The 13276-nt window shown below is 31.8% G+C and overlaps 1 protein-coding gene across 1 annotated transcript; it reads left to right on the top strand.

Moving 5' to 3' along the window:
• Positions 1-206: 206 nt before the first annotated feature.
• LOC112738176 (pectinesterase) lies at positions 207-5283 on the top strand. Its single transcript, XM_029291578.2, has 2 exons — positions 207-3167; positions 4018-5283. Exons 1-2 carry the CDS (start codon positions 2771-2773, stop codon positions 4707-4709), a joined length of 1089 nt encoding a protein of 362 aa, XP_029147411.1. The 5' UTR covers positions 207-2770; the 3' UTR covers positions 4710-5283.
• The last annotated feature ends 7993 nt before the right edge of the window (positions 5284-13276 follow it).

Below are 13276 nucleotides of genomic sequence, written 5' to 3'. Positions count from 1 at the left end.
CATCATTTCTAAGTCATTTGTTTAAAATAATGTGATATACAAGCTAAGTTATTGAGCTTTTGGGACGCCTAGATGGATTATATATATTATTATTTTCTTCAGCCTAATAATGACTGTTAATTTATTATTATTTTAATTGTGTACCATAAGATGTACTTATTATAAATGCATCAAGTAATGAAACACGTATGAAGCTATTGGTTAGTTAATTAACATTGTAATCAATAATGTTCCGTAAACATCATGCAGGGTCCAGTTAATCCCTATCCCTATAGCGAACATTATTTTAAAATGTATGCAAAAAAAACCCTAATAAAAGTGCATCGTGAAAATGTGTTGTGCATCCACACCCACAAGTATGTGTACCTGCATGGCCTACCAAAGCCAAGTTCCTAGCCTATATATACCTCCATTTCCTTGCACTTACAATTCATCATAAGCACTCAACCATTTCTAGGAAAATCTTGTCTATCTCACACATCCTAAGCTTATTTGCATTGCCATATACAATATATATATCCTAGAAAATATGGAGAAGCTCTTTTCATTGAACTGTTGCATTGGTTACATTCTTATTGTTTACTCTCTCTTTGCATGTGTGCATGGCAAAGAACAATTGTCATGCAATCAAACACCATACCCAAATGTTTGCAAGCATTACGTTGAGACAGCTACAAATACATTATTCTCAGAAACATCATCGACCCAAGATGAACATGTTTCTTCACCTTCTTATTCGTTCCACGGCATGGCCCTTAAGGTCACCATGGACCAAGCCATTAGAGCCCATGAACTAGTCTCAACCATGGACCCTAAAAACTTCAAAGAAAACAAAAAAGCCAAGATGGCTTGGGAAGATTGTTTGGAGCTCTATGAGGACACCATTTATCAGCTGAACCGTTCAATGAAATCGAAAAACCTAAACGACAAGTTAACATGGCAAAGTGCTTCCATTGCAAACCACCAAACATGCCAAAACGGTTTCATTGAATTCAACTTGAATTCTCACCTAAACTTGTTCCCAACCATGCTGTCCAACTTCTCCAAATTGCTCAGCAACTCCTTGTCCATGTTAGGATTTGGTTGAATTAGTCCCACATTGCTTAGGATAGCAAATGGAGTGGGTGGCCTAGGCTATAAATATGAGGCTAAGTTCTCCATTTGTTTTTGCACCAGTCAGAAACACTTTAAGCTTGTATCTGATTTTTCTTTTCCTCTGTACTCTTTGATTAGAGAGTGTTGTGAGGTGTAGTTAGATATTTGCTTTGAAAGAGTGTGGGTGTACTGGGGTGCCGGTGAGAGAAAGAAGTCTATGTGTTGTAACAATTTTCACATAGTGATATTCTCTGGTTGTCATTTGACAACGGCCGTGGTTTTTTCTCCGGTAATTGGAGTTTCCACGTTAAATTCTTGTGTTGTGATTGTGTCTATTTTATTTCTCTGTCAAAGGTGTTTTCTCAAGGGGGAATTGTGTCTTATTCCCAACAAGTGGTATCAGAGCTTCGGTTCGGTGGGATTTATTCTTAGTATGCTCTGTGGTTGCAGCCTAGTCTGACCTTCCACATCAGAAAAGAATTTTGTCCTGTGGCTTGAGGTTGATCTTTGGTTGCTGTTGTTGTTGCTGGAAGGCAGTGTGACACTGTGAGAGTGCAGTTTGGAAAAGGTTCTGGCTAAGGAAAGACTTGGTATTTAAGTGTGTCCATTGTGACCCACCTCTCTTTCCTGGGGACCCTTCCTAGTGCACGGTCTACAGTTGAGTTATAATATTCCAGTATACGGTTGCAACAATGTCAGGATATTCAAGTGCTGTGAAGCTTGAAATAGAGAAATTTGATGGAAGAATCAATTTTGGCTTGTGGCAAGTACAAGTCAAGGATGTGTTGATACAATCAGGTTTGCACAAGGCGTTGAAGGAGAAGATCTCTGGTTGCTCTCTCTATGAGAGAAGATGATGTTCTCTAGAAGACAAGAAGTATCCTCATGGTATTACCGCACTGCCATGGATAAGGATAAGTTGTGGCAATCGGGTCCACAATTGCACACGGGCATTGGTTGGCGTTGAGATGCAAGGTGTGTGGCGGAGTTAGGTCGATGGCTGAAGAACTTCCAGGAAAAGCCAATTTGGAAGTTGCACCATGAATTTTCAGCAAGGTTTCGATCTGTACCAAGGCGAAATTCTTGGAGTGGTCTAATTCCAAGTGAGTATACTTTCATGGTGGAGTATGATAGTTCTCTGAACTATGATTGTCGGTATAGACAATGGCAGCAAAGAATTGTCGGTGTTGACAATGGAAGCTGAAGATGTGTGACTATTTCAATCAAGGTGGAGATTGTTAGGATTTGGTTGAATTAGTCCCACATTGCTTAGGATAGCAAATGGAGTGGGTGGCCTAGGCTATAAATATGAGGCTAAGTTCTCCATTTGTTTTTGCACCAGTCAGAAACACTTTAAGCTTGTATCTGATTTTTCTTTTCCTCTGTACTCTTTGATTAGAGAGTGTTGTGAGGTGTAGTTAGATATTTGCTTTGAAAGAGTGTGGGTGTACTGGGGTGCCGGTGAGAGAAAGAAGTCTATGTGTTGTAACAATTTTCACATAGTGATATTCTCTGGTTGTCATTTGACAACGGCCGTGGTTTTTTCTCCGGTAATTGGAGTTTCCACGTTAAATTCTTGTGTTGTGATTGTGTCTATTTTATTTCTCTGTCAAAGGTGTTTTCTCAAGGGGGAATTGTGTCTTATTCCCAACAGTCCATCACCAAGGCCGTGTCCATGTTAGAAGCGGAGCAAGAAGTCAGAGGAAGGAGGAGGTTATTGCTTTCATCATCATCAAATCATAACAAACACGGACATGGCTTCCCTGAATGGCTATCGGTTTCCGATAGGAGGCTTCTTCAGGCGGCGACACCACCAAAGGGTGACGTGGTGGTGGCGCAAGACGGGAGTGGGAACTACAAGACGATAACGGAGGGAGTGGCGGCCGCCGCTAGGATTGGGGGAGGAAGGAGGGTTGTGGTGCACGTGAAAGCAGGAGTTTACAAAGAGAATGTTGATATCAAGAAGACAGTGAAGAACATAATGATAGTTGGAGATGGAATTGACGCTACCGTTGTCACTGCTGACGGTAACGCACAAGATGGATCCACCACTTTCCGTTCAGCTACATTTGGTAACTCTTCATATTCATATTATTATTATTATTATTATTATTATTATCTTACCATGCACACGTTACAATAAAATATTATAATAATGATGAACCAATTCAAAGATAAGCGTACCCCTGGACGCCGGAAAAGGACATGCACTGTCACTGGCGGTACTCATTTCTGTACAACAAAGTGATACGGATCATCAATAATCAATTCATCATCATTTTCCTTTTCCTATTCGCATGTCATTTTACAACATCTCATCACTATTATTGCTACTTTTCTTCCAACCTCTAACTTTTTATACTCCTACTACTGCATACTAAATTATTTTTATTATATACTAATATCATTTATAGCCTTTCATTAATATTAATTTCTTAATTATCATATAATTAATATAATATATTTTCTTAACACTACTGTGTTTTCAAACTTAAAAGAATCTTAAAAAATATTTTAATATGAACCTTATTAATATCACATAAAAAAATTTGGTAACAATTTTTATGTAATTATTTTTATGTAAAATTAAAAATTAAAAATTATTAAATAATTTAATTAAATTTTTATTTAATAAATTTTGTCTATTGAGTTTACATAAAGATCGATATATGCACATTTTTACCAGAATATTTTCAAGTGTTTTATAAAGCCTAAGCCACGTTGGTAAATACGGTATTTTTCATATTCCATGGATTAATTAAGAAACAGATAATGAATTAATTATACCTAAAAAAACTTATGGACTAAATTAATTAAGGAAATTAAATAATTATAAACGACATAAAAGAAAAGAAAATCAAATAATTATTAACGAAAATTGTTATAAAGATGGTGGTGTGATATTTAATTTGTTTGTGGCAGGGGTTTCCGGTGACGGGTTCATAGCGCGGGACATAACCTTTGAGAACACGGCGGGTCCACAGAAGCACCAGGCCGTAGCTCTCCGGTCTGGCTCCGACCACTCCGTCTTCTACCGCTGCAGCTTCAAGGGCTACCAAGACACCTTATACGCCTACGCCCAGCGCCAATTCTACCGCGACTGCGACGTGTACGGCACCGTGGACTTCATCTTCGGCGACGCCGCCTGCGTCCTCCAAAACTGCAACATCTACGTCCGAAGACCCATGGGCAACCAGGACATCACCGTCACCGCCCAAGGTAGAACCGATCCCAACGAGAACACCGGCATCGTGATCCACAACAGCCGCATAACTGCTGCCGGCGACATGAGATCCGTTCAGGGCTCCTTCAAGACCTTCCTCGGGCGTCCATGGCAGAAGTACTCAAGAACCGTGATCATGAAGAGCGGCCTAGACGGCTTGATTAACTCGGCCGGTTGGAAACCATGGAGTGGAAGCTTTGCTCTCAGCACACTCTATTATGGTGAGTACATGAACACTGGTCCTGGTGCTAACACTGCTGGTAGGGTTCACTGGCCTGGCTTTCATGTTATTAGTAGTCCCTCTGAGGCTGTCAAGTTTTCTGTTGGTGATTTCTTGGCTGGTGGTTCATGGATTCCCGGCACTGGTGTCCCCTTTGATGCAGGTTTGTAAATCATTTCAAAATATTATCATAAGGTGAAAACTCAGGTACAATCAATGAAATTTATTACCCTTGAATTTTCACCTTATCATAATTTCATTTAGTATCCATACGTATTTCTACTCAACCACTATTTCTTGTACTCATCTATCCTTCATTTTTTTGTTATTATAAAATATAACGCCGAAAAAAGAAAAAGGCGATTTATTTTCTAATAATGAGTTTGAATGAAATAAGATGTGTACATTAGAAACTAAAAAGCAATCAAGGTTGTAAAATATACAGGGTAGGGAACCAGTATATTGTCACGTAGTTTGTGTTGGGTGTTAATTTGCCTTGTATAGACACGGGACAAAAAAGATGCTGTACTTGGTTTTTATGTCTACTACTATTTCCATTGCCTTCACGGTACTGTATGTAATAGTTTGTGCAATTTGTAAAATCCATGTGTATAAGGATTTATAGATATAGATAGATAGATATATAGATATATTATAGTGTCACGTATATAGTTTCAATAAAGTTGTAAAAAGGCATCAAGCCCTTGCTGATTTGTTACGATAATATAAATTAATTGGTTCCATATGTAGAGATGTCAAGTCGTTTCCTGTTTTCTCATCAATTGGAAGGGTTTGTTAAAATTCCTGCATAAGGACCCACAAGCATGCACAAAATGGATAATGACGGACAGATAGAAATTAAAATATTGATGTAAACTGTAAAGAATAAATAAAGTAGTTCTCCTTCTAGAAAACAAACAAGCTAATTAATTAAAATGACGTGCCGTAACACTGCCCATTTTTTTCCTTTTTGTTTTCTGAAGTAGTCAAATCGAGTATTAGGAAAAATTAGAAGCGAAGAGTACACTTAAAAGAAATTACAAGATAACACAAGTAAACATCACGAACCTACATGTAATGTAATAATCAATAAGAAAGAAGTATAGGAAATTAATTTTTAATTAATTACTATCAATCATTTTTATTATAAAATTATTCTTAATTTTCTTAGATAATTTAATTAGGATTTAGAGTTATAATTAAAATTAAAATTAAAAATTAAAAATTAAAAAATTAATTGACGTTGACTTAAAAAAATGGACTAAAAAAATATTTTAGACTTATGTGAGAATGCTTTATGATGAATCCTAGCGTGGCACTAATCAAACATATGTATGTCCCTAGCCATAATTCTTAACTATGCATCTCATAACAAATTAAGTAAATCTTACTGATCATCAATCTTATTTTTATATTTTCTAATACTTACTATAACTATTAAAATTAATTATAAAATGTAATTAATTTTCTAAAATTGACAAATACTTTTTGGCCTTCAATTCATATTCCTATTTTCTTTCCTTCCCATGAAAGATATGACAACTGTGTTCATTTATTTTTGGCATCAAATAATGAGTATACATGGTTCAGTTTTAATTAATTAGATTTAACAGAATACAATTAGCTAGCTATCAAGATTGTGGCCCTCTTTAATTAATGTTAAATATTTGTATTAGGAAAAGTCTAGGAGGTTTGGCCAGTATGTAATTAGCAAAATAAAAATGAATAATCATACACTGTTGGATGAAATCTCATACCATTAAAAACATCATTGATAGTTATTTGATGACTACAAATCACAAAAGTTACTGCCTCCTAGCAATTAGTAGGAAGTTAGATAGATTAATGATGATAAATAAAGATGAAAATAAATAAAAGTGTTATTGGGTCTACAGGTGCATTCTGTTATTTCTGTTGTTCATAATTTTCATTCTCTACTTAGCAGAATTTTAGCCAAAAATGCTGAACGAGGATGAGATAGAGTGATAGATTATTGAATGGTTCAAAATTCACATGTCATTCATATATGCATATAGTCAAGTCTTTTATATTGTCCTGTTAAGCCGCCTTGCACCAAGTTATAAGGTATAGCATATTCTCATTATAATACACACATATGATAATGGAAATTAAAAAGCATAAGATAATGAAGGAACGTGATAAAGATGTTTAGAACTTAACCTCGCAAAATGGCCCACTACCTTCTCTCCAATCAACTACTCTATAAACAAGAAAATAACATCTCCATTTAATATTAGAAATCAACATTGAACCAACCCGGCACGACGAAAAAATTTGAAGTAATGAAGGTTTATATTCACCTTTAAATTATCATGTAAATTAAGTTAATATATACAAAACTTTTTTAAATTAACTAATTGATGTAGTTCAATTATATATTCGACTAAGATGAGAAAACAATAATATTGCATTACGCGGCCTATAAAAAGCAAGAACATTTTCTTTTTTAACATAATCAGATAATCCTTGAATCGAAACAATCTACCATTGCAAAAATTTTGGCTAGGTTAGGTAGATTTTCTCACTCTGATAAAGATATCTTATATGTAAATTTATTCGAGCTTTATTTTTTTTTCATTCAAATACAATAATTTTTTTAAATTAGTAATTTTTTTTTATTTTTTATAATTTTTTAATTTGGTCAAAAAATTAAAAATTAATCTATTATAAATTTAAATTTTATTTAAAAATTTGTTATTAATCAATAAATTATTACTGTATACATAAAAAAAATATGATTCTAAAAAAAATTATAATTCTGTTACATTATCAACAAAAATTTTATTAATTTCTGTTAACTTTTATTTATAATTATGTTAAATAAAAATATTTTTATAAATATATCTTTTGAATGTATTTTTTATATATATGTTTAAAATATAATAATTAATTATTAATAATAAATTAGTAGATAGTATATATTAGTAGTCAATACTTTTTCAAAGTATTATAAAACATGTATGAATTGTGCAGAATAATTTACTAACTAACGTTGACAACTGATAGTGAATAATATTCATAGACAATATTATTTGCACTCAATAGTTAAACACCATCACCGAATACCTCAGTTTACGTTGTATTCTATTGGTTGATTAATTATTATTATATTGTGGGATCCAGCTCAACTTTTACGTTTGTCGTTTTCGTGGATGTTGCTTTATTAAGGGTCCATTTGAAAAATTTTAAAAGTAATTTTTTTTATGAAAAGTAGTAGTATTAATGTCTAATGTAATTTTTAAAATCAAATTATAATTTTTTAAGAAGTTATTTAGGAGTTTATAGAGAAGTAAAAAAAATAATTTTTTTTATAATACTTCTATTTTTTATCATATTTCTATAAAATAAATATTTCTAGAATTAAAAATCTAAATACAAAATAATTTATTTATAAATTATTTTTAATAGAATTATTTATTGTTTAAGTTATTTTATTAAAAAAAACTTAATTAAGTTAGTTACCCAAACTGTACCTAATACACTTTGTTAAAAAGACGTTTATCATTCATATTGTATTATCGGCTTATTATTTATTTGATTACTAAAATATAGTTTGGCAAATCACTGAAATCAGAGACTCTTACACATCTTCATCATAATAAAAGTGAGCTTTATTAATGATTATTTTATTTAAATTATAAGACAGACCATATTATTTATATAAATTTTGACGTGTAAATATTTAAAATAACATATATACTTGTATTTATTATATAAAATTTTTATCAGTAAATTAATTATTTGTATATATACAACGATATTTTTATTTTATTTTTTGATGTGACGTATTTTTTTTACAAATTCTATCTAAAAAGTATAATTGTACGTGATTTTGGAGAGTATATGAAAAGAATCCTTAAATTAGACGCAAATTTATAAAAAGTTGGATATGATGCTTGAAAACTATGGGACATGTCTTATATATATAGGGGCCAAATGATCGTACTTGTTGAACAAAATAGATGCATTCATGTCTTTTTGTCTTGTTACCTTCATCTTCATATATATAATTAATGATATCGGTGGAATTGTATCATTGATTTAAATAGTATAAATTTAGAAGAAGTATAATAGATGGCTAAAATTAAAGAATCATTTTAACCCAAATTTTCAAAAAGGCTTTTAAGTTAAATATTTGTGAATGTATTAGAACTTAGAAAGAACAATTTTGAGTTTTCTTATCTAGAACTGGTTAAACTACACGCTCGTTGGCATATTCATTCTTCTTCTTCTTTCTTTCTTTCTTTTTTTTTTAAATTTTGTTATTATTATTATTATTATTATTATTATTATTATTATTATTATTATTATTATTATTATTTTGTTTTCTTCCATGAAGGTCCATAAAGATTTCCGCATCCAAGCTGTTTTTACTTAACAACAATGAAAGGTGGCAACAGTGGCGGAACTTGAAACAAAATTTTGGGAGGTCAGATAAAAAATAATTGTTAAAATATTTTTGATATGGACCCCATTTAAGATAAGCTCGTCTAATCTCATTCTCTGATTTGGGTGATATTGCCAAATTTAAAGTCATTTTTCAAGATCTCGTTCTAAAAAGTTAAGGTTAAAGTCATCAGATGAAACTTTTTGAACTTTTGAAGGTTATATCTCACTTTCTTCGTGATTCATTAAAGTAGAAGAACTATCTACAGGTGTTGATATTGTAAAAATTATATGTTCTCCTTCTGAAATATTAGCCTTCCTCTTAAAAAATGTATCAATTCTTTGATTTTTCATTATTATTTTATATAAAAATTTGAATATATATCATGTAAAATATGTAAAGAAGAAGTTAGAAGGACAAATATTAAAATTTATAATATTTATTGAATTTTTTTTATCAATTTATACAAATACAATAATATTAATACTTATTGAATATTCTATTATTTTTTATCATATAAAAAATTAAATTAAATAAATAGTAAAATATAAAATAATATTAAATTAAATAAATAAAAAATATCTAATTTTTATATTTGAACTTAAAGATAGAGAGAGTGTTGTTTATTGAACTTATTAGATATTTAAGTCATAGTAAAGTATTTTTGAACTATTTTTTATCTTTTGAAAAAGTACTACTAAGTTTTTTATAAAAAGTTTGGGGGGGCCATGGCCCCCCTTTGTCTGAACTAAGCTCCGCCACTGGGTGGCAAGGTCTATTTAATATATAAAAGTTATGGGGTCCAGATAAGAAAGCACTATAGTCTTCCGTCAAAAAAGATAAAGGAAAAATTTAAGGATTAACAATTTTATTAAATTTTGGCCAGCATGTAACCAGTAAAAAAAAAAAAGAGTAATTTCACACCATTAAAAATATTAGTAATAGCTACTTGATGGCTACAAATCACAAAAGTTACTAACCTCCTAACACTCCTTAAAAACAAAAACTAAACTTTTTCTATGACGACACGTGAACAGAACACTGTTAGGATGGCTTTTTAAGGCGTTCTATCAAAAAGGGTTCTTAAAAAGGTCTTTATGGATCGAATTTGATCTGTATATCTACGTTATTTATTCGAATCTGATCTAAAAATTATGGATATAGATTCGATCTGCAAGGCTATTGAATCGGATTCACGTATCCACAAAAATAAAGAAATAAATAAATAAATATTTTTTTATGTTTTATTTCAACTAATAATTATTATATATGTTGTATTATTTTAATTTATTATTTAAGAAAAGTATGTTTAATATTATTTTAAAAGTAAACATATTTAAAAGAATAGAAAAATAAAATTTATTGATATTTTTAATAAAATATGTTTTTAAAAATATTTTTGTATTTTGCGGATATATCCGATCCGATTCGCAAATGTACAAATCGGATCCAAGTTAAAAAATTACGGATATTGGATTCGATCCAATGATTTTAGTGCGGATCAGATAGAAATTTTGGTCATATCCGATTCGACCCGATCTGATACGCGTTCACCTCTACTTCTTAAGAATATATCAGTACACTCAACGAGACAGCAACAATGTTTCCTCCGAAAAATGGAGTAATTTGGTGGAATTCTTGGTGGAACTCCTGCAAATATGAAGTATTCAATGATGCAGTGACTCTTTCCGTGCATGTTGAAGGAAAAATGCGTCTCGAGACGCAGCATAAAAAAAACAGTAACTTGGTTACAATTATTCTTAGAATGGTGAGCGTATAGGGGTGTTATTACCTTGTAGTTTGGCGCTCTTGACAAGTGTTTAAAAATTGAACATCTTTCAGCTCACTAGAAGATTTTTTCGCTCATTGCAGGGATATGGATATGAAAAATTGTGTATATATAGTAGGATGCTCAACCTTATGTACACAAGTAAGTTATAGCTCATTCCCCTCTATATCATAATTTTTACCCACTCAGAATCGTTTTGTTATTGTTGTCAGGTGAAATATGGCCGGAACAATTGATTTTGCTGCTGAAATCAATGATACCAATCTTTCTTGGTCATTGGTTGTGGGGATGGCTTGATTGTAAGACTTTTTCAGGTGTTCAGCTTGGAGATGGTATTACAAGATGAGAAGGTACGTCTATGAGTGATTCTAATGGCTTTGATGTTCTATTTTTATGCATAGTAATTTGTTTTGTTCGTGTTGTTTCAAAAATATATTGCTAGGTGATAGAATTCATGCAACCATCTCCAAACCTGTGTTGGAAGGGTTTAGACACCAAATAAAGAAGCATGGTATTTACAGTATGCGAAATTTTATTATTAAAACTAACAATGATAAGGTTAGGACAAGTCCACACAAGTACAAGCTCAGTTTTTATACAAAGACTGAGATAATATTCCAACTAATTGAGATGCTCGCTTTTAATCCTTTCAAGTTTTGTCCATTTACTGAACTTGAGTCAAAAGGTACCACTGATGAAAATCTATTATTTGGTAAGTTCTATCAATTTAGTCTTCATATTCTCCTCTCAATGTTATGTAATCTGATTTAAAGTAATATATTTTAATTGCAACATTATTCAACGTAGATTACATAGTGATGTTGTAGGAAAGGAAGAGGCTAGGGATCTTATCACACACACGGGTCAGGAAAGCAAGCATAATACTCTGTAGTTAGAGGACCTAGAGTAATATTTAATATTTGAATTGATTTCACTTTAAATTCTCTTCCAAAATTTAGCATTCGATGCCAACGTTGGGAGAAGTATCAGTACTCAAACTAAGTGTGACATTGGTATTATGTCTTGGTGTCCCAGAAAGAATAAAATTAAGTGTGTGATCTTGCCAATAATACCATTAGAAGTTAATTTTGTACTTTAGTTTTTGATTTGGGAAAACCAGTGAAATTAAATTATAGGAGCACTTTTTGCTATGCATAAGCTGAAAACGGATATTGTTCCCTATTCATAACGAATTACTCAACTTGAGACCCAACCTTAATACTCTGCCACAGATGAGATCAATGCAGGAATTTTTTTAGTGAAGACTATAGAGAAGGTTCTCAATATGGCTCAGGTGAGGTTGTTATATCATTACTTAGCCCATAAGCATGTTTTAGCTCATTTGTGTGTAATTTGTTAGGAAATGTCGTGCTAGATTATTGAAAATATTATGTCTCTAGAGGTTGGCAAAGGTGACTGGTTTTACACTTTATGTAAAACATGCCCGAAGAAGGTTATAGAAAGTAAAGATAGGTGTTGGTGTGACCATTATAGACATGTAGGCTTCAAAGCTATGTTGAGGTTAGTCGTTATTAGCATACAAAACTGAAATTTTACTAAACTGATATTAATATTAACAATGTGGTACTTTGAGTGTAGCTGTATGTAATGTTGTTAGTTTTTGTTTATTAAATTCTGCTGACATGGTTGTGCAGGTATATGATACAAGTAATTGTGACTGATGAATCTGGGTATGTAAAGCATGGTGTGGAACAAAGAAACGGAGCAGATGATGGAAAAGCCTACTGACAAGGTTAACAAGATATGTGTAAGTGAACTTTACATGTTTATAACCATATAATGAAATATAAACTATCTATTTTTCACTAACAACAATTCCTAATATGCATGTGAAGAAGTGGAAAAAGAAAGGGACTCATACCTGAAATATTAGTAAGAATATAAATACTATTGAGGGGGTATATATTGTCACCAAGATTTTAGATGATGAGTTCCTCATGTCCAATTTTGGGTGTGTTGGCTCTTCTGTTGATGTCTCTGTAAGTATAATTTATGTCAATACTACTAAGAGTGAATACTCTTTTGGATAAAAAAAGATTGCCCATTGTTAGAGAAGATCAGAAAATGTACTTGCTTATTACAGAATTCTCAAATGATGGGTAATAGCTCTCTCTCTCTCTCTCTCTATATATATATATATATATATATATATATATATATATATATATATATATATATATATATATATATATATATATATATATATATATATATATATATCATGTTTTATTGTTAATATTTGTTGTGCGAAAAAATGGTTTGAAAGGTAAATCATGAGCATGGGATATAAAATCATTATTCGGTTAATGTCAACCAAAGGGTTCTGCTATGAAAAGAAACGGTGACAGCTCCTATCAAACTCCAGCGAAGAGATCATTTTCTGATACAATTGATGGATACCCAATAGAAGCAACTGTTGTAACACCCTACCACACTGAGCTTTACGCTTAAGTTGTAAAACAGAGGTGGTGTGGTATTATGACCTCTAAAATAAAATGTGTACATATAATAGCAGAAAGA

This window comes from Arachis hypogaea, chromosome 13, assembly GCF_003086295.3.
Source record: "Arachis hypogaea cultivar Tifrunner chromosome 13, arahy.Tifrunner.gnm2.J5K5, whole genome shotgun sequence".
Lineage (NCBI taxonomy): Eukaryota > Viridiplantae > Streptophyta > Magnoliopsida > Fabales > Fabaceae > Arachis > Arachis hypogaea.
This window is presented reverse-complemented; position numbering and strand designations above follow the sequence as displayed.

What these genes read in the sequence shown, in the direction of transcription:
- LOC112738176 (XM_029291578.2), top strand. Translation starts at nt 2,771, where the DNA reads ATGTTAGAAGCGGAGCAAGAAGTCAGAGGAAGGAGGAGGTTATTGCTT. An exon ending in TTTCCGTTCAGCTACATTTG is followed by an intron (nt 3,168 to 4,017) that starts GTAACTCTTCAT and finishes TGTTTGTGGCAG; the next exon opens with GGGTTTCCGGTGACGGGTTC.